Here is a 21,344-nt window from a genome sequence, read left to right on the forward strand (position 1 = left end):
CAGGCTCCACAAAGCGAGGCTGAGAGCATTAAATCTCTGACTACTTAGACTACTACTTCTGCCTCAACTTACCCTATCACCCCGAGGACTTGGAGTGGGACGACGCAAATGGAGGACTCTGAAAGATCCCAGAACCTTCCACTCCACTGAGATCTTGACATGCGGAGTCGAGCATCAGGCTGCCATCAGCTTCAGGGACTGCTCCCTCAGAGTCTTCAGATGCATGGCCTGACAATAAGAGCATGACTTCGAGTCACTGTTGCGCTTCAGGCACTAAAGACACACAGGGTGCAGATCTGTCATGGACATCACCTAATAACAGAAACCGCAAGCCTTGAACACGGTCTTCCTTAATGACATCCTTGACACAACAGGAGTTGAAAAATCAAAAGAATCTTCGACAAAAAGTAAAAAGTAAAAAAAAAAAAAAAAAAAAGCCAGTCAAATATGACTGAGGGGCAGCTGTCCTCGGATCTGCACTAGCTGGTGTGTAAAGAAAAGAAATGTCAGCACGCCGGAGTGGTGCCTATATACGAACAGCAATGTCATCCTGTGGAGACAATGGACACGGCCCGGTTCAACGTCACCTAATGGCACGCAGAGGGTACTGCTCAAGAAAATTCTCCAGATCCAGTCTGACACCTGGGGAAAATTCAAAGGTAAGGAATCTGCAACTAGCAGTCTCTATCTGATACCTTATTTGTTGACTTTGTGTAAGCGAGAAAAACTATAACTGGGCTCTCTCAATACAACAAACCTAATTCAAATGAACAGCTACAGAAATGGACTATTGCATTGCCAGGAGAATTTTTCTTTTTTTTTTTTAAACAAAGATCAACCAACAAAAAATTGGCACAGTCGCTTAACATTATTCCTCTTTATGACAATCCAGAGTCAACCCTTCAACACTCAGTTCTAGAACATGGTGCCAAATTCACTTAGCAACTGTCCTATTTTTAAACTGCCCTATGCTACGAGGGAAAAGTTATGAGAACAAACTGAAACCTTGGTATTCTTCTGATCTCTTGAATTATAAAACTAAGACGCTTCCAATAAATTAAATCACAAGTATTGTCTCCTTTTAAGCCGATTACCACAGCCAAGAAGGAGACAAAATACAGAATTACAGCTGACGAACAGTGAATAAGGGGATGTTCTTCACAGAAGGGTTCAGAGTCAACACAAATAGACATCGACGGTGAGGTGATGGTCTCTCAGAACCCTGAGGTGAAAAGCATCCCTGTTATTACTCAATGTTACCCAACCACAACTTTAAGAATGGCTTCGCCCCCTATCCCAAAAATAAAAAAATTACCTGCACCTAAATCCAGTACCTATGCTTGGTTTGGGGAATCCTAGGCTATGACACTACACAAAAAGAAAAAGAAAGAAAGAAAGAAGGAAAGAAAAAGGAAAGGAAAGGAAGAAGGAAGGAAAGAGTGAAGGAAAGAAGGAAAAAAGAAAGGAAAGAAAGGAAAGAAAGAAAGAATAGTATTCTACCAGCTTTATTTAATTTACCTTCCACTCCCAAATGTGAGGAAAAAAAAAAAAGTACCTGTTATCCTACCATCCAGTAAATATCCTCTCTGCATGTACCCTTTACGGCTCCCACTCAATCTAAAATAAAAAAAATGTTGACCTGTCACCTACACACAGCCCTTTTGTATTCCTGCACCTTCATCAACCACTTATACATATTAAAAAAAAATATGGTCTCCTGACACCCTTTGCATCTTCCATCCCCTTACTAAAAGCTTTGCTCTGCATCGTAATGGTGAACCAATTTTCACACTGTTGCAGATATGTATACTTCTATAGAGTTCACATAGCCAAAAGGTATTGAATCGGGCAGGATCAAACAAGCATAAAGTCAGAGTGAGAGGTAGGTGGGTTGAAGAGGTGCATCTTCAACTACTTTCCTAAGTTGGAGCAGCATTGGGGTGTTCCTGATGGATACAGGGGAAGTTCTTTTTTTTTTGGGGGGGGGGGAGTTCTTAATCTACAGTCTGATGGTGTCCTGGCTGCATGTGTGGCGAGAACCACCGGCATGTTATACGTTTTCGTTCCCTCTTCTGACCACATGGGTTTGTAGACTGAAGGCCTGCGCAGAAAGATGGCAGTGGTTTACAAATAATAGTTTCATGTCAAACTCTACCCACAGCACTCAAAATTATTTTAAAATATTTTTGGCTGGTAAATTAACATTGAGAGGCACTGAATTCTTCTCAAAAGTTACATAGCAAGTACCTCTTTAGAAAAATTAAATTCTAGCAACTTTTTTTGCCTTCTTGGTATAAGTGATTGGTGGGGCACTTGTGGATTCATTGTCTGAACAGCAGCACCTCTAGTTGAGGGCATTTTTTCCCTACATAATTAAAGTCAGCCTTCCCCCCCCCCATCTCACAGGGTTTTGGAATGCAAAGTCGTGCAGATGCCACAGTGCATTTCTTATGTTAATAATTTAGGAAGCAGCGGCAGCAAAAATAAGAATCACTACCAAAATAATATTTGACCATGGGCTCTGAAAATGTTTTTATACTTTAAAGAAGTAACAGCCGTATTAAGGCAACAGTTCAATCCTGGTCAAGAAGAAAACCAAAGACAAATATCACCGCACAGCATAAAATAAGCTGAGCCTATTCCAAACTAAACCATTAAAACTCTTGAAGAAAAAAAGCATGGTTATGTCCTAGTAAGTTCCTGATTCTCCGTGTGTAAAAACTCAGACCTAGTATAGGCTTTAGAGGGAGTGCCCATCACATTCACCTAATTCGTTGAAACTCTAAGTTTCAAATGAGGAGAATTGGCAACTAAAACACTATTGTTTTGTCTATGAGCATGCTAATACTGTTTTTTTTTTGTTGCTATGAAACAAACACTGAGGATACTATCCTGATGACATAAGCACTCTCTCCCTGTCACACCCAGACACACTAGTTTATCAATTAACAGACACCAACTGACCTGTACTCCAACCAGGCTGAGTAAAACAAACACCATATATGGCACACAAATACATTTGTGGCACTTCAAAGCAGCACACCTCTAAAGCATTCAATCTTTTTTCCAATTTAAATAGTACAAAGAGTCCTTCTCAGCACACAGAAATACAACGTAGAGCACCCCACAACTCCACCACCCCCCCCCTCCACACTGTAAATCTAATGCCCTTCAGGCTGTATCAGCTGAATTAATTCAAGACTGAAGAAATTGCCCTGCATGAGGAACTTGCAAATCAAAACACAGAAGACTGCCTGCATGAAATACCAACAAGTTATACAATTGTGTACTTATTTGCACAGATGTTCACAAGCGTTCACACCTGCAGCAGGAACCACTTCATTCCACAAACTAGGTAATGGTTACAAATCTTCCAGAATGGGCCTGGCTTTACCCATCACGCCGGAACTGGTTTCCCCACCCACACATGTATGTGCCTCAATGGCAAAATCAGCACTTCCACCACACCCAGTCACTACTTCCCCTGTATGGGCATCTCATGTTGTCATACATGTGCCCAGACTGAACTCCCTTTCCTATAACCCCAAGCTTGTGTCTTCTCAAGCCTGAATTTTTGTCTTCCTCTGCATCACACACTGCTGGCCAACCTTTTAACTCTTGATTCATCTGCCCTCACTGCTTTTTCAACTGCCCCCACTCCTCAATATTTCTTTTGGTCCCTTTTCTCCTTCCTTCTACACTTCTATTGCCTTTCTTACCTTACCTCCCGTTTCGGACTCCACTCCTAATCTTCCTATTCCTATCTTCCTCACTATCAAACAACCACTTCTTATCTCCACCACCTACTCATCCCTACCTCAAAATACCTCATGGTCATCCATTTCTTTCTGTTTCAGCGTTCCGGCTCTTTGACTTTCCCCACTGTAAGAAGCAGTGTTAGCAGCTTACAGCAGGTCCAGCCAACCCCTGTTAGTTAACAGGGTCTAGGAAGCCAGGGCTCTCTACTGGTAGCTGCAGTGAGCAGCCAAGACATATCTAGGAGGAGAGTAAAGCACTTGCAATACACCACAGTAGTCACTCAGTAACTTATGTCACATGAAACGAACCACACAGTATTGCAAAAATAAAGGTACTTGTTGGACCTGGCCCTTTTACAGGGTCATTCCCCAGACGTTTTGCTTTTTGCCTCCTTATTTTTCTGACCTTTGTTGGCTGACGTTTTGACTCTGAGCACTTTTTCACTGCTAACCAGTGCTATAGTGCATGTGCTCTCTCTTACAAATTTGATATGATTGGATTATACCTAATTGGCATATTTAATTTACCTATAAGTCCCTTGTAAAGTGGTATCCCTATACCCAGGGCCTGTAAATTAAATGCTACTAGTGGGACTGCAGTGCTGCTTGCGCCACCCACTGAAATAGCCTGTCAAACCTATCTAAGGCCTGCTAGCGCAGAGCCTGTATGCGCAGTTTCCTGCCACAGGGACCTGGCATCTAAATTTACTTGCCAGGCCCAGAACTCCCCTTTTACTACATGTAAGTCACCCCTAAGGAACGCCCTAACTAGCCCTTTGGGCAGGGTGCCATGTATGTAGAAGGAAGGACATGTGCCATGTTGTGTGGCCTGTCCTGGTAGTGACAAACAGCCTAACTTGGAGTATCACTGCTGTGAGTGCTGCCTCCTCATAGGATTGCATTGGAAATGCCCTGCCTTATGTGTAAGGGGTATTGTCTAATTTATGAGGGGTAGCATAGGCATGTTTGGTATGGTTGTGACAGTGGTAAGAAATGCTGCTTACTGGTGTAGGTGTATTTTTTATTACTATCACAGAAATGCCACTTCTGGAAAGTGCGTATTTATCTGTGCTTTATAACTTTGGTTTTTTGCAGCTTGTCTACAATCAACGTCTGGGCAGCCTGACAGTTGGGGCTTTGTGCATACTACTCAGACAGCCTGAACACAGGGAGGGTGGAGGTGACACAGAGGTGCATCTACATATTGTAAAGCCTTCCTGGGCTGAGAGAAGGGAGAGGCGGGGCACACCTGCATTTGTAAAGACTGTGCCCCTGGCCTCACACAATAGGGTCGTTAACCCCCCACTGATGTTTGGAGCCTGTGCTGAAAGGGGAGAGGGGGCACTCCCGGAACCAGCTGTAACTAGCTGGAACCTCCTCTCCCTACCATTGTGAAACACTGTAAGAACCGACTATAAGAATAGGGGAATTTTCCCCACTTTTTGAACATTCTTGGAACTTGAAACTGGACACAGAACGCTGATAAATGGACTCACCAGGAAACCACCTTGGACTGCTGCTGTTGTGCTGACCTGTGACCTGCCTGGTCACTAGGAGGACCTGCCACCATCTGCACCCCTTTGTGGTGGTCTGTAGTTGGGCCCACCAGCCCAGTGTTCCTTTGGCTCCTGATTGCTCCCAGGGGCAGGGTGCTGCGCCCCTGACCCCTGCACCGATCTCTGATGGCTTTAGCGCTGTAAAAAGCACTTTGTTTTGGTCTGCAGAAATCACCGCCTCAGCCAGGGCTTTAATTTTGCCCTGAGCGCTCTAAATGCGATTTACCTTCGCCACAGGACACCGCCGCAGCCCGGGGCTCCAAACTTATTTCAGCGCTTTGGAAGCGCTTGATTTATTCCCCCGAAATCACTGCCGCAGCCGGGTTGGTCAGTTTCCTCAAAGCGCGGTGACCGCGCTGCGCTCAGTGCCCCCGGGGCACACAAACAACGGATCCGGAGCAAGCGTGCTCCTCTCGGTCACGACGAGGCTCCTCCCGCTGCTGGGAGCGCCCCCGGGGCACCAGCCGCCTACGATACCACAAAGGAAGCCTCCCGGCAGCTTGGGAGCGGCTTCCCTGACTCGCGCACCACATCGGGTGCGGGTGAGTCTTTCCCTCGGGCCCCCCGGAGGGGTCCGAGCTCCCTTTTATTGTACGGCAGAATTCGGGGAAGGCGTGGGGAGCGCCCCTTCCCCGGTCGCTGCACTAGGAGCGGGACGCTCCTAGTTTTTGGTATCTTTATTCTACTCGCTGAAATCGGGAAAGGAGACCTCAGCGAAGGTCCCTTCCCACCTTTACGCCACAACTTGTTGCTGGGCCACGCCTGGCCCCCACCCCACGGACAGGGTGTGAGGAGGCCGAGGCAGGCCCCCCACCACGAGGCATGCCCCCTTTTCGCGCACAGGAGCGCAGGGGGCCCCCGTGTTTGTCGCTAGGCACTGAAAGTGCCTCTTCTACCAGGAACCAGGTACTCTCTAGGAAATTTAGGCTCTAGGAGCCTAATACAGCCTTGTGGATGTTTACTATTTTCTACCTGGTTACTGTTTCTACATATATGTGCTTATGTTCTTTTTATGGGCATGTCTGGCTGATATGTAATTATATGACTTGTGATATATTCTCTAATGGTTTCTTTATTTAGTAATTGTTCCTGACAAGTGCATATACCTTTTACTATAATTCCTGACTACTGCTCATGTTGCAGAATCCTGAGTACTTACATGTTCTAATGCGACAACTGCATATTCCTGCAGAGTATTAGTAACTTGTGTAACATTCTGACAACTGCTAAGGTACCAGGGTATTATTCATGTGTAATGTTGGTCTAATTATTGTAAAGAAATGGCTCCCTGTTGCAGTTACCCCCCACTTTTTGCCTGATACTGATGCTGACTTGACTGAGAAGTGTGCTGGGACCCTGCTAACCAGGACCCAGCAACAGTGTTCTTTCACCTAAAATGTACTTTTGATTCCACAATTGGCACACCCTGGCATCCAGGTAAGTCCCTTGTAACTGGTACCCCTGGTACCAAGGGCCCTGATGCCAGGGAAGGTCTCTAAGGGCTGCAGCATATCTTATGCCACCCTGGGGACCCCTCACTCAGCACAGACACACTGCTTGCCAGCTTGTGTGTGCTGATGAGAACAAAACGAGTAAGTCGACATGGCACTCCCCTCAGGGTGCCATGCCAACCTCACACTGCCTATGCAGTATAGATAAGTCACCCCTCTAGTAGGCCTTACAGCCCTAAGGCAGGGTGCACTATACCATAGGTGAGGGCACCAGTGCATGAGCACTATGCCCCTACAGTGTCTAAGCAAAACCTTAGATATTGTAAGTGCAGGGTAGCCATAAGAGTATATGGTCTGGGAGTCTGTCAAACACGAACTCCACAGCACCATAATGGCTACACTGAAAACTGGGAAGTTTAGTATCAAACTTCTCAGAATAATAAACCCACACTGATGCCAGTGTTGGATTTATTAAAAAATGCACACAGAGAGCATCTTAGAGATGCCCCCTGTATTTTACCCAATTGTTCAGTGCAGGACTGACTGGTCTGTGCCAGCCTGCTGCTGAGAGACAAGTTTCTGACCTCATGCGGTGAGAGCCTTTGTGCCCTCTGAGGACAGAAACAAAGCCTGCTCTGGGTGGAGGTGCTTCACACCTCCCCCCTACAGGAACTGTAACACCTAGCAGTGAGCTTCAAAGGCTCAAGCTTCGTGTTACAATGCCCCAGGGCACTCCAGCTAGTGGAGATGCCCGCCCCCTGGACACAGCCCCCACTTTTGGCGGCAAGCCCAGGAGAGATAATGAGAAAAACAAGGAGGAGTCACTGGCCAGTCAGGACAGCCCCTAAGGTGTCCTGAGCTGAGGTGACTCTGACTTTTAGAAATCCTCCATCTTGTAGAAGGAGGATTCCCCCAATAGGGATAGGAATGTGACCCCCTCCCCTTGGGAGGAGGCACAAAGAGGGTGTACCCACCCTCAGGGCTAGTAGCCATTGGCTACTAACCCCCCCAGACCTAAACACGCCCTTAAATTTAGTATTTAAGGGCTCCCCTGAACCTAAGAATTTAGATTCCGGAAACTACAAGAAGAAGAGGACTGCTGAGCTGAAAAACCCCTGCAGAGGAAGAACAGAAGACACCAACTGCTTTGGCCCCAGTCCTACCGGCCTGTCTCCTGCCTTCCAAAGAAACCTGCTCTTGCGACGCTTTCCAAAGGACCAGCGACCTCTGAATCCTCAGTGAACTGCCCTGCTTCAAGAAAGACAAGAAACTCCCGAGGACAGCGGCCCTGCTCCAAAAGACTGCAACTTTGTTTCGAAGGAGCAGATTTAAAGACCCCTGCAACTCCCCGCAAGAAGCGTGAGACTTGCAACACTGCACCCGGCGACCCCGACTCGACTGGTGGAGAACCAACACCTCAGAGAGGACCCTCCGGCGACTCAGAGACTGTGTGTAACCAAAGTTGTCCCCCCTGAGCCCCCACAGCGACGCCTGCAGAGGGAATCCCGAGGCTCCCCCTGACCGCGACTGCCTGAACCTAAAGTCCCGACGGCTGGAAAAGACCCTGCACCCGCAGCCCCCAGCACCTGAAGGAACGGAACTTCTGTGCAGGAGTGACCCCCAGGAGGCCCTCTCCCTTGCCCAGGTGGTGGCTACCCCGAGGAGCCCCCCCCCTTGCCTGCCTGCACCGCTGAAGAGATCCCTTGGTCTCTCATTGAACATCATTGAAAACCCGACGCGTGTTTGCACACTGCACCCGGCCGCCTCCGCGCTGCTGAGGGTGTACTTTTTGTGCTGACTTGTGTCCCCCCCTGGTGCCCTACCAAACCCCCCTGGTCTGCCCTCCGAAGACGCGGGTACTTACCTGCTGGCAGACCGGAACCGGGGCACCCCCTTCTCTCCATTGAAGCCTATGTGTTTTGGGCACCTCTTTGACCTCTGCACCTGACTGGCCCTGAGCTGCTGGTGTGGTAACTTTGGGGTTGCTCTGAACCCCCAACGGTGGGCTACCTTGGACCCAAACCTGAGACTTGTAAGTGATTTACTTACCTGCTAAAACTAACAATAACTTACCTCCCCCAGGAACTGTGAAAATTGCACTGTGTCCACTTTTAAAACAGCTATTTGTGTTTTATGTGAAAAGTATATATGCTACTGTAATTATTCAAAGTTCCTAAAGTACTTACCTGCAATACCTTTCAAATGAGATATTACATGTAGAATTTGAACCTGTGGTTCTTAAAATAAACTAAGAAAAGATATTTTTCTATAACAAAACCTATTGGACTGGATTTGTCTCTGAGTGTGTGTTCCTCATTTATTGCCTGTGTGTATGTACAACAAATGCTTAACACTACTCCTTTGATAAGCCTACTGCTCGACCACACTACCACAAAATAGAGCATTAGTATTATCTCTTTTTGCCACTATCTTACCTCTAAGGGGAACCCTTGGACTGTGCATACTATTCCTTACTTTGAAATAGTGCATACAGAGCCAACTTCCTACAATTTTGTTTTGTGCAATACAGATTATTTTTACATAGCTCAGTGTTGTGTTTACTTTGTGGTGTACATTTTGCATCACGTGTGTTGTGGGTTGTGCAAACGCTTTACACATTGCCTCCAGGTTAAGCCTGACTGCTCGTGCCAAGCTACCAAGGGGGTGAGCAGGGGTTATCTTGGACGTGTAACTCCCTAGCCCTGACTAGAGTGGGTAGGTTCTGCCTGGCTGAGGTGCATACCCTAGCCAACCAGAAACCCCATTTCTAACAGTACTTTATTACAGTAACACAGAACTAGATTACGTATAGGCAGACCCCCCAACTGGAGGTAAGCATACACTACATACACAGTAGATACTAGGAATTAGCATAGAAAAACAACAATCATTGGTAAGAAAAAGCAGAAAATAGCCTGGGGCCTATTTTTTTTTGGGGGGGGGGGGGGGGGGGGGCAACACCATATACTAAAATAGTGGAATGTGAAGTCTGGTCCCATCCAAGGATGTGGAGTAGTTAGTAGGGCGCGGGGACAACTTGGAACTCTCAGAGGACCTAGGTGATCTCACGCAACCAGGAGAGCGGAGGTAAGTTACTTGGTCTCCCCATAGACTAACAACAGGACCTGGAAAAGGAAGTTTGCAAGAACAAGACCAGCCCAGTGAAACCAAACAATGGATTCCGGATGAAGAGGACCTGCAAAAGAAGGGAACGGAGCCCAGTCAAGCAGGAGTGTCCAGGTGGGGCAGGAGCCACTGCCCACTCTTCTGTGGAAGACGATCTGGGTCGATGGTGGAAGGTTAAGGTCAGCTGTGAAGCCCAGGAGCTGCAGAAGAGTCTGAAGTCATGCAGAAGCTGTCCCACGCCAGCTGGCGGGCTGAAGATGGGTCAGTGGTTAGGAGGACTGCCAACAAGCCTCGGCAAATGCTAATCTAGACAGAGGAGTATTTGAAGGGCTGAAGGGGGACAACCAAGGTCAAGGGGATTCGACCCTTGGAAGGGAGTCCGGGCTGACCCTCAGCAGTCCAGAGAGCCAGCAGAAGCAGTCGTTATCCCCATAGGCAACCCATTGGCAGCAGGCACATCAAATTGCAGTGAGGGCCAGTGAGCACACCTGGAGAGGAGTCCCACGTCGGCTGAGCAGCAGAGAGGAGACTGTCCTTGCAAGGATAAAGTGCTGGAGGCCAGGAAGACTTGGAGCCTGAAGATTCCTCGGAGAAGGAGTCAACAAGCCTTGGTTACTGCAAGCGTTGCAGTGCTTACGATTCTGTCATGCAAGGAGAGTCAAGGGCTCATCTTCTCCCAAGTTGGACAGAAATCCGAGAGGACCAAAAGGCCTACTTAGAATTACCACCTGTGTTGGAGGACCCACGCAATTCCAGCAGAAAGCAGATCCCAGAAGCTAGACATTGCGGTCTTAGGTGCCTGCGGATGCAGGGGAGTGACTCCTTCACTCCAAGCGAGATTCCTTCTTGCTTCTTTGGAGCAGCTGAAGTCTTGCCGACTCCAGAGGATGCACAGCCATGGAAAGGTTGCAATTGCTGGAAGAAGCTGTAGAAACAATGTTGCAAGGCGAGGTTGTCTCAAGTGTTGCAGGCTTGTTGGGTTCCTAAGAAGCCCAGCAGTGGTTCCGGTGGCCAGGAGCAGAAGGTCGATACAGAGGAGTCCTGGTGTAGTCTTGCATGCCGAATCTCGGGACCCACCTGCAAGGGAATCCCTAAATAGCCCAAATAAGGAACTTGTTCACTCTGCAGGGTGACCACCTATCAGAGGGGGGTCACTACTGTTAGTTACCTGTCCTGACCTACCTGATGCTACCAGGGGCCTGTGCACATCTTATTTTCAAGATGGCAGGATCAAGGGGCCACCTGGAGCAGCTCTGGGCACCACCACTGTAGTGGTGATGGGCAGGGAAGTGGTCACTCCCCTTTCCTTTGATAGTTTCGTACCAGAGCAGGGACCAGGGGTCTCTAGACTGGTGCAAACCGGATTATGCAAAAAGGGCACCAAACGTGCCCTTCAAAGGAAGCCAGTTGTGTGGGAAGGCTACCCTTACCCAGCCCAGTAACGCTTATTTCAAAGGGAGAGGTCTTGCATCACCCTCTCTCACAGGAAATCCTTTGTTCTGCCTTCCTATGCTTGAGCTGGTCAAGCAACAGGAGCGCAGAAACCTGTCTGAGGGGCTGCAGCAGCGTGGGCTGCTCACAAGCCCTGGAAGACTGGTAGGACCAATACTGGGGGGTCCTCTAAGGAGTCCGCAGAGTGCATGGAATCATGCCATCAATAATGGCATTAATACTAAACAGTAGTGGCCAGTACAATGGTAAAATGGCTTCCACCGCACTTACGAAGTCCAGTGCATTGAAATTGGAGTTCGTTGGGGCACCTCTGATCATGCAGGGGTACCCTCACACACAGGGACCTGCACACTGCCCTGTGGGTTGAAAGGGCCCACCATAAGGGTGACCTATAGTGGGCTCAAGCAGTGACCAGCAGTGAAAGGGTGCACACAACTTTTCACGCAGATTGCAAATGGCAGACCTGCAGACAGCTTGCATGGGCTTAAATGGGTGGCATAATACATGCTGCAGCCTATGGGGGACCCATGGCATACCAATGCCCTGGGTACCAAAGTACCATATACTAGGGACTTACAGGGGTACACGAGCATGCCAATTGCGGGGTGTAAAGGGTACCAAAGCAACCAAATTTAGGGTAGAGAGCACATTCACTGGGGTTCTGGTTAGCAGGATCCCAGTGAAAACAGTCTAAGCACACTGATAACAGGCAAAACGTGGGGGTAACCATGGCAAAAAGAGTGACTTTCCTACACCTGCTATTCTTGACCTTTTATTTATTGACATATCGCCAAAAGAGGCACATGGTATTGACTGTGTAAGGCAAGAACTGCCTGAGGGAAATACTTTTCATGTCTTGGAGTCCAGACTTTGGGACTAGCATTTCCGTAGGGGCAGCAGGAAAAGGCACTGAGGGTCAGTTTTGCCAAAACGCTTGAATCTCAAGGTTTTGAGGGGAAGTGTGAGCTAACAAGAGCTGCGGATCAGAAGGTGCAGATCAGTGGTGGCAAACAACCTTCAAATTAACTGCCACAATAAGGGATTCTCTGATGCAACAAGTGCCAGCTCTACCTAGCAAGGCCTCAAGTTATATGAGAGGTTACAGAGCAGCAGTGAAAGTCACTAGCATTTATGTCAGGATGTTGAATTTGGCTTCTGCAATCGCAAAAAAGAATTCTAGCTATTTAGCTGGTTTGCACACAACACCGAAAAAAACATACAACCACCAAGAGACGGCCTAAAGGATACTGCAGGGAAACCTCTGATTAACCACCAAACAAGACCCAGAACAGCAGATGCCTCCAACACCACAGAAGCAGAGAGAACAGCTCACCATCAAAAGCTAAAACCCGCTACAAAATGAAAAAAACAAAAAAAACAGGGCAACAACATGTGTCTGGAATGGTGAAGTGTAGGTTTAAGAGGACAGTACATAAAAGTACAACAACAAAAAAACAACCCCAAAAACTGAAAGAGCAAAAAGGCAAACCAAAAGCCCGACTCTGCCTATAACCGGTGTGGTTTGACCCAAAGACCAAAGGGATTAAAAACACTAGGTTGAGAGGGTAACATCTCAACTAGAACGAGCATGACCCACACTGGAGCCTCTTACAGGACCTGGCCCTTAAATAATTATCAGAAAACCCAGATTCTCCAAGAGCTGACATGCCAAAGTCATATCTTCTTCAGACTAGCTGGAGGTACAGCCAAACCAAACGTCTGCAGAGAAAAAGCAGCACCTTCACAAAAGAGGTGAGAACCATCAACAGACAAATCCAATAGAAAGGTAAGAACCTCCCCAGGAAGGCCTCAGCAGTACAAAGAGGCAAAACACAGGGACTAAGATGAACCCATGGACCTGGTGAAAGTCTGCTAAATCAAGGCAAAATTGGAGAAGTTGTCTGGAAATGCAAAATCCACTCTATACCACCTCCAGAAAGGGCCACTGAATGATTTGGAAGGGACAAAACTATTATTTTCTGAGCATCTCTTAAAACGTGTGGGAGAAAAGAACTAATAATACCATGGAAGTACAAAAGCGGAAGGGGAACCCACCGAGAAGAAAACCTTCAGAAAGCATTAACATGATTTACAGGTTGTCAGATATAGTTTATAGTAAAGTTAATAAAAAAAACCTTCACAATTAAAAGCTAAAAATGATAATGCACAAAAGAGTGAAAATGTAAATATCCATTGTCAAAAATAAACAAACCCCAATCCTGGACACCCCCGGCCTCTGAATAAAGTTCACCACAGCATTTTTGCTGAAATGCATACGTTCGTACAAAACTCGCGCCAAAGCAATGTAAAATGCGGCACCAATTTAAAAATGTGTACCATAATTAGTGTCTTCAACATATGACCTAGACACATGGACGTCACTGAGAGGTCGCAGATGCGATCCCTGGTGTGCCCCTTGCGACCCCTGGCTGCCTGTGCGAGGAACAGAAATTTGTCACCTGCAGGGAACGTAATCATATAAAGCACATTCGGAAAACAAAATGCTGCCATGTTACACCATTAGTATCCTGGGGCTCCTCTGTGAAGTGCCCTAAGCTTACTTTGCAATTTATGCACAAAGGTATTAGAATAAAACAAAAAACTAAACAGCAACAAACTTGACATTACTCGAGCTTTGTCATAACTGCACTGATATAGCTGCCACTGTAAGGCGTTTAACACTGTGTACTCCTATATGACTCGCGATACTCAATGTGACATGTATACTTTGCAAAGTTTCCCTCTGTTGTTGCTTTCAAAAACAATAAAAAGACATAAAAGTAACTCAAAGTAAAAAATTCCATAGGAAATGTACTTTTTTTTTACATTTTCATGTGCTATTAATTTGATATTTTTGTAAAACATGCAGGAAATGAGGAGGTGATGGCAGTGATAAACTAGAACATGATCACAAACTGCATGCATCAAGTCATATTTTCAAAGCATTACATGATTGCTTTAGACTTCATGTCCTCCCCAACAATGTTAGTGGCATATAAATTAACCCGTTCAGAGCGCATAGCTTCTTCATCAACTTGTGCATAATTTAATTTGTTTTTTCTCAAGGTAGGTGAGTACATTTGGCCATAGTTTCAAGAGCTTCAAATGAGTACATGTTTGTACATTTTTATACATGCTTGCATTAAGCTTTAAAAATGGACGTAGCTATTTCCAAATACAATCACAAACGTGTGCATCGACTGGGTTGCAGATGGGTGATGGAGTGATTTCAAAGAAGGGAGCATGCTACATTGATGAAGCAAAAGCTAAGGTTCTACAAGTTTCCAGAACAGCCTTAAAGTTAACATCCGTTCAAGTGACGGATGTTACTTTGTCACAGACACGATTTGTCAGCCCAACTGCTTGAATACTCACATTAGGCAAGAAGTAGACCACTGCCTTTTCTAACTCATCGCTTACATGATCAGCCGGGACTGACATTTTAGGGACCTATTATTTAAGACGCTTAAAATCTTTTGCAAGATGGACTAATCACTATTTGTATAGTTAAGGCAAAAAACGATATGTGGATTACTAGATAAAAAAGCAGATAACTCTAAAACATGCTGCTGTAAATAAAGAAGTACAAGCTTCTTTGGCATATAACATTTTGCCATTACAAGAACGAGTAGAAAGAAAAATATACAGCAACACTGACCAGCTTGGTAAAAAAAACAGAAAATGACTGTTTAACATCAAAGCAAAAGTCTATCAATTACATTATGAATAATCTCATGAGACACTGGAGATGGATACGATCTGCAAAAAAACACCTGATCATTTTGATATTGTTTTCTTTAATAGGCATATGCAAAAACAAATGCATTACTACCTCAACTCTAAGAAATTATCCCTTTGAAATTGAAGACGTCTCATTATAATGATAGTAAAATCTTGAAAAAGGAAAAGTGGAGGAGTTGTGGAGGAGTGAAGGATCAAACGAGCACAGTGGAGGGCATACGAGGGATAAAGCAGGCCAACAAATGTCACAAATAAAAGAAAAGAAGGACAAAAAACATTGAGAGATAGGGAACGGGTGAAACAAGCAAAGGCAACATGTCTAAATTTAGTGTGTTAACATACAGCACTAGCACATTAAAACAAGATATATGAGTGAGCCACCGGAGCAGAAAGAGAGGTCTATAGTTATTAGGTAGTCCCTCATGAAGTCCAATGCAAGCATTCAAATGGACGTGGAAGGATACATTCAAACTGCCAAAATCCGTGTGTGAGAAATAAATACACCACTGGCATTTAAGTGAAGGTGGAAGGATACATTCAAACAACCAAAATCCACATGTGAGCAATACATACACCACCGGGCTGAGCAAAGACACGACTGACAAAGTCTTATGCCAATGGCTAGAATAGGCTCATGAAGAAAGCAAAGTGACAGACCCAAAGCACAATCAACTTATACTTTAAGCAAAAGGCCCTTTTAACAGATGTACTATCTTGGCATAGCCCTAAATGGAGGGATGCAAGACAGTGAGACAGTTTACTACAAAATGCAACTAGGGGAAAAAAAAACAGAAGGAAAAAAACGAGTGAAGGAAACACGATAAAAAGGAGATAAATATGAAATTATAAAAAAGAAAGAAAAAAAAGGGGGGTAACATCTAAGCAGTAAGTATTTTTTTTATTAATGATTTCTATTTGTTGATTAAACTCAGAACAGATTTACAAATTACAGTATCAAATTTACACTAACATGCATAAAAGGAATCAGTTACCTGAGCGGAGTTAGTTAGTTGGTTTTTCCACGGCTCCTCTGCGCTGCCAGCCAGGTTTGTGCGGTTATGAGGTAGAGTGAGTACGGTTCGCTGCAGATAAGGCACATTTCCATTACTTCCACTTACTGTTACATGATTATTGCCTATTGAAAGTGAATCTGGGCTACTCAAGAGTCCAGCTGTGCTGCAAGGAACATGACCTGCTGAAATGGGTCCATTAGCCATAGGCTGCCCAGGGCAGGAGAGACGTATTCCAGGCTGAGTAGGTACTCTGGCTAGCGCCACTTGAGGCTGACCAGGGGGAGAGTTCGTAGGCAATGATGAAGCAGCTGTTGGCCCGTTAGTAATTCCAGTACATCGTACCTGCGCTGCTCCTCCTTGTCTCATCTACCCCCCCCCAAAGAAAAAAAACGAGGTTAAACACAAACACCCACAAAGATTAACAAAATAAAATATCTGCCACATTAACAATAGCTTATTTGGCAAGTTATGTAAAAATATCAGGAATTTAACAGGAGTGACTCATAAAAAATAACTGTGTCGTAAATGTAATTATAAAATACATTACAAGGTAGCTTCACCACCTTGTGAACATGAAACATACTTTGGATTAATGTAAAGTTAAAAACTTAAAATACAAACTTTGTACTGCCTGCATTTATATAATGCAAATTGCCCGGCTGTCTCTTGGCACTTGCTTAAAAACAAAACAAAAAAATTGAAATCAGTAATACAGCTTTTCTGCCACGCAGCTGCTGCGAAATTGCCAAGGACCTTAGCACATATTCTACGATGAATTATCACTATCTTTTCAAACTCTTAATTGTACATTTCGGGGAGAAAGTATAAAGTTGCAAGCGACTTGTGAGTCGTATTCCAAACGGCTGTCAAATCCAGAACTTAAAATAGCAACTCCTGAGTTGGCATGCGAGAGCTGTGCTTTTCTCCCCATAACTGCTCCGGTTTTTCTATTCCTCCCCATCTCCACTGCCCTTTAGTCGCCTTTGGAGTGATGACCCACGGCTGTGGAATCTGTTTTCCCCCTTGGCATTTCTCGCAAGTCGGAGCCTACTGCAAGTTTCAAGATGGCCAACAAGCCCTTATCCAGCTAACCACATTTCTAAAAGTGTGGAAACGTGGTTTACCCAATTTGAGAGTCAGTTGCATATTTAAATGACAGAAATCTACAAACGTGGTAATACTTCATCTACACAATTTGTGAATGCTACTATCTCATAAACTACTGAACAGATTTACATCAAACCCCCCAAAGAACACTGAGAAAAGCTCTACTTTCATGCCAAGTTTAGTGTAAATCTGTTGGGAAGAAAATGCCACCTGCCCCAAGAGCCCAACTGTACTGTTGTCTGGATCCCTAATACTTATTTTTGTTGTCATAGGCAAACATCAGACCCCACTATCTCTTAATTTCTTTTAATCAAAGAACAGAAATGGATCTTTAGACTTCAGAGCCACATTAATGGGCTCAAGGATGACATTCCTTGTTCATCGAGTCCATTAAAATTTATCACGCAGTGGTTATTCCAGGGCTTCAATTAAACTCTTGGAATACTTTAAGAGATAGACAGAGTCCGCAACAGTAGTATTTTTCTAGATCTTAGACTCCTTTCTTCAGCGCAGTAGTGACCACTACTATAAATATGTACATTGCTTTTTCCCCATAACAGTTCCTTTAAGGTTGAAAGAAAGAACCCCAGAATTGAGCAGTCTCCCATAAGAGCATCACATGACATTTTGAGTTTGCTAGCTGACCTTTGTGCCTTTAATGTATATTCCACCAAAGTTGAGTTATGGTTTGGCGAGATGGTGTGTGGAGACAATAACATCCTGAGACACATATTTCCTTGTATATGTTTATAATTAGTGGTTCTCCCTAGTTTTCTCACCACACTTTGTTCGGGGACCTGCTTTCATAATTTCATATATAGGTACGAGCCCTCCACACTTACCAGTTAGTCTCTCAATCAAGCTTAGAGACCAGCATTTATGATATGAAATGCAGTATGAGCATTTATACCATTAATTAAGCATGTTTTCATTGATTTTGCTTCCTTACGCTATTAGGGAAATATGCTTCCAGGTGCTCACAGCCTGTATCATGTCGAAATTCGGTCGACTTTAGGCAGATAGATCACAGGCGGATCTGTGAGCCTTCACTAGATCTCCCAGAATTTATTTAAGGTCGGAGGCCAGCTTTCATTATTGCATATATAAGTATGAGTCCTCCATACATCTTAAGTTGAGTCCCGCATTAAAGATTGGAGACCAGCATTCATGGTTTTAAACATGCTATGGGCATTTATACTATTGCAGCATGTCCAAATCTATTTTGGTTTCTTACACTAGTGGTTCCCAACCTGTGGTCTGGGAACCCCAGGAGGTCAATGAAGCCTCTTCAGGTGGTTCGTGGCTGCTTAGAAAATGAACTAATATTAACAGATTAATTAACTCTAGATAAATAAAGTGGCTAAATGTACAACTGAAAATTAAAAACATACAGTTAATGTCAAGGAATTTGAAACTGGAGACTACAAATGAAATGAGTATACTCAGATTGATTCGTGGGAGCAGGGAGCTGCATCAAACAGAATATAGTAAGGACGATGTGTGGCTTCAATTGAATTTAGCAAAGCTCCAACCTTCCTATTAAAAGTACCTGTTTTTATTTTGATTGCAAATTAAATAAAACGTGCGATCATTTCTGTATGTGTGTGATGGAATGCTTGTTTCTGTGTTTTTGGTGTATTGTTTTGTGCTTCAAATCATCAACAATGTTTAAGCCTGGGTGCCCGCTTCCAGTAATGAATCACTAATACCAATAATAATTCAGTGGGGATCAAGTAATGAGAGTGGGGGTCCAGAGAAGTCAAAGGTTAGGAACCACTGTCTTACACTACTAATGGAATTTATATCACAGTTCTCACAGCCCACTACCATGTTGCATGTTCTGACAATGTTTATGCGTAGCAGGAGGCTCTATGATCATTGAAGGAAGCTGGCCTGGTGTGTGGTGGATACCTATGGTACTTACACCTTATACCAGGCCCAGGTATCCCTATTAGTGTACTGTAGGCAGTGTCTACAGGCCAGGCTCTCCAGAGGTAGCTTTGGATGAGCAGCCAAGGCTTATCTAGGAGACATGCAAAGCTCATGCAATAACACTGTAGTCACACAGCACTTACACACATGAAAGTAAACACTCAGTGTTACAAAAATAAAGGTACTTTATTTTAGTGACAATACCAAAGGTACTAGATAGATAACCCTCCAATAGGAGGTAAGTAACACCCTAGATATGCACATTAGTAATCAGCAATAGGCATAAAAAGTGATAGAAAAAAGTGCAAATGTAAATAGACAACAGTGACCCTAGGGGAGCCCAATCCATACGCTAAAAAAATGGAATGTGATTACAGGACCCCCACCTAGGTAAGTGGAATGTGTAGAGGGGAGCTGGGGGTACTAGAAACTCCTAAAGGTAAGTACCACAGTGCCCACTAGCGACCAGGAGGAAGGGAGTAAATTACTCGAGTTTCCCCAAACCACCCAAAAAAAAGAAAATTAAGAAAATGCAACACCCAGACACGACTGCAAGAAACCAGCGGTGGATTCCTGAAGAGGAAGACCTGTGGAAGAAGGGGACCAAGTCCAGAAGTCACCCAAGAGTCCAGGAGGAGTAGGAGCCACTACCCACCCAGCTGTGGATGCTGGAGTTGGTCAACGGTAGGAGGAAAACGGTCAGGAATGCAGCCCTGGAGCAGGTGAAGAGTTCCTGGAGGATGCAGTCGACATCCCACGCCGGATGGATGACTGCAGTCGGCTAGTGGCGTGGAAGAGCCATCAACAAGCCTTGGCAAAGGCAGAAGAAGCAGTGATGAAAAAGTGCAGACTACATAAACATCAGTCATGACTGTTCTGAGATTGCAAGCTGTTTGAAAGAGAATTCATAGGACCGGAGGAAGATAGAACCGCACCTCAGTTAATGTTTTTTTGTGTTACCTTTTTATGCACCATGGTAAAATGGCACTGGTGTTATAGTTGCACTAGTAGACACCAAAAACAAACAGGAAAGTGCTTACCCAGCCATTCACACAACCATTCCCTAAATTAATTCAAGGTAAGCACACTTTTATATCTTAGCAGGCAATCTACAACTGCGAGAACAAAGGACACTGAGTGCACTGATTCTAAAAATAAAGGTTACTTTTACCCTCAAGCCTGATCTAAACATTTCTACCAGTTTACAAATCTGCTAATGAGTTCTAGTTTTTTCATAAACGCTAAATAAACTGCTGTGGCACACAGAGTATCTTACAGAAATTACTCTTATCTATACAAATAGCAAGCAAGTTGACACCAAGTTTGCAAGAGTGTTAGTGTAAAGAAATGGCTCCCTGTTGCAGTTACCCCCCACTTTTTGCCTGATACTGATGCTGACTTGACTGAGAAGAGTGCTGGGACCCTGCTAACCAGGCCCCAGCACCAGTGTTCCTTCACCTAAAATGTACCATTGTATCCACAATTGGCACACCCTGGCATTCAGATAAGTCCCTTGTAACTGGTACTTCTAGTACCAAGGGCCCTGATGCCAAGGAAGGTCTCTAAGGGCTGCAGCATGTCTTATGCCACCCTAGAGACCCCTCACTCAGCACAGACACACTGCTTCCAAGCCTGTGTGTGCTGGTGAGAACAAAATGAGTAAGTCGACATGGCACTCCCCTCAGGGTGCCATGCCAGCCTCTCACTGCCTATGCAGTATAGGTAAGACACCCCTCTAGCAGGCCTTACAGCCCTAAGGCAGGGTGCACTATACCATAGGTGAGGGTACCAGTGCATGAGCATGGTACCCCTACAGTGTCTAAACAAAACCTTAGACATTGTAAGTGCAGGGTAGCCATAAGAGTATATGGTCTGGGAGTCTGTCAAACACGAACTCCACAGCACCATAATGGCTACACTGAAAACTGGGAAGTTTGGTATCAAACTTCTCAGCACAATAAATGCACACTGATGCCAGTGTACATTTTATTGTAAAATACACCACAGAGGGCACCTTAGAGGTGCCCCCTGAAACTTAACCGACTATCTGTGTAGGCTGACTAGTTCCAGCAGCCTGCCACACTAGAGACATGTTGCTGGCCCCATGGGGAGAGTGCCTTTGTCACTCTGAGGCCAGTAACAAAGCCTGCACTGGGTGGAGATGCTAACACCTCCCCCAGGCAGGAGCTGTAACACCTGGCGGTGAGC

At 45.1% G+C, this 21,344-nt stretch overlaps 1 protein-coding gene across 2 annotated transcripts in view; it reads right to left on the reverse strand.

Annotated features, from left to right (window-relative positions):
* KDM6A (lysine demethylase 6A) overlaps positions 1-21,344 on the reverse strand; it is a 709,557-nt gene that overhangs the window by 337,630 nt on the left and 350,583 nt on the right. For both annotated transcript variants that reach the window (XM_069204190.1, XM_069204189.1), the window contains one exon: positions 16,077-16,463. In XM_069204190.1, coding sequence (XP_069060291.1) covers positions 16,077-16,463 — 387 coding nt within the window. The remainder of the gene's footprint in view (positions 1-16,076; positions 16,464-21,344) is intronic.

Source organism: Pleurodeles waltl, chromosome 8 (assembly GCF_031143425.1).
Source record: "Pleurodeles waltl isolate 20211129_DDA chromosome 8, aPleWal1.hap1.20221129, whole genome shotgun sequence".
Taxonomy (NCBI): domain Eukaryota; kingdom Metazoa; phylum Chordata; class Amphibia; order Caudata; family Salamandridae; genus Pleurodeles; species Pleurodeles waltl.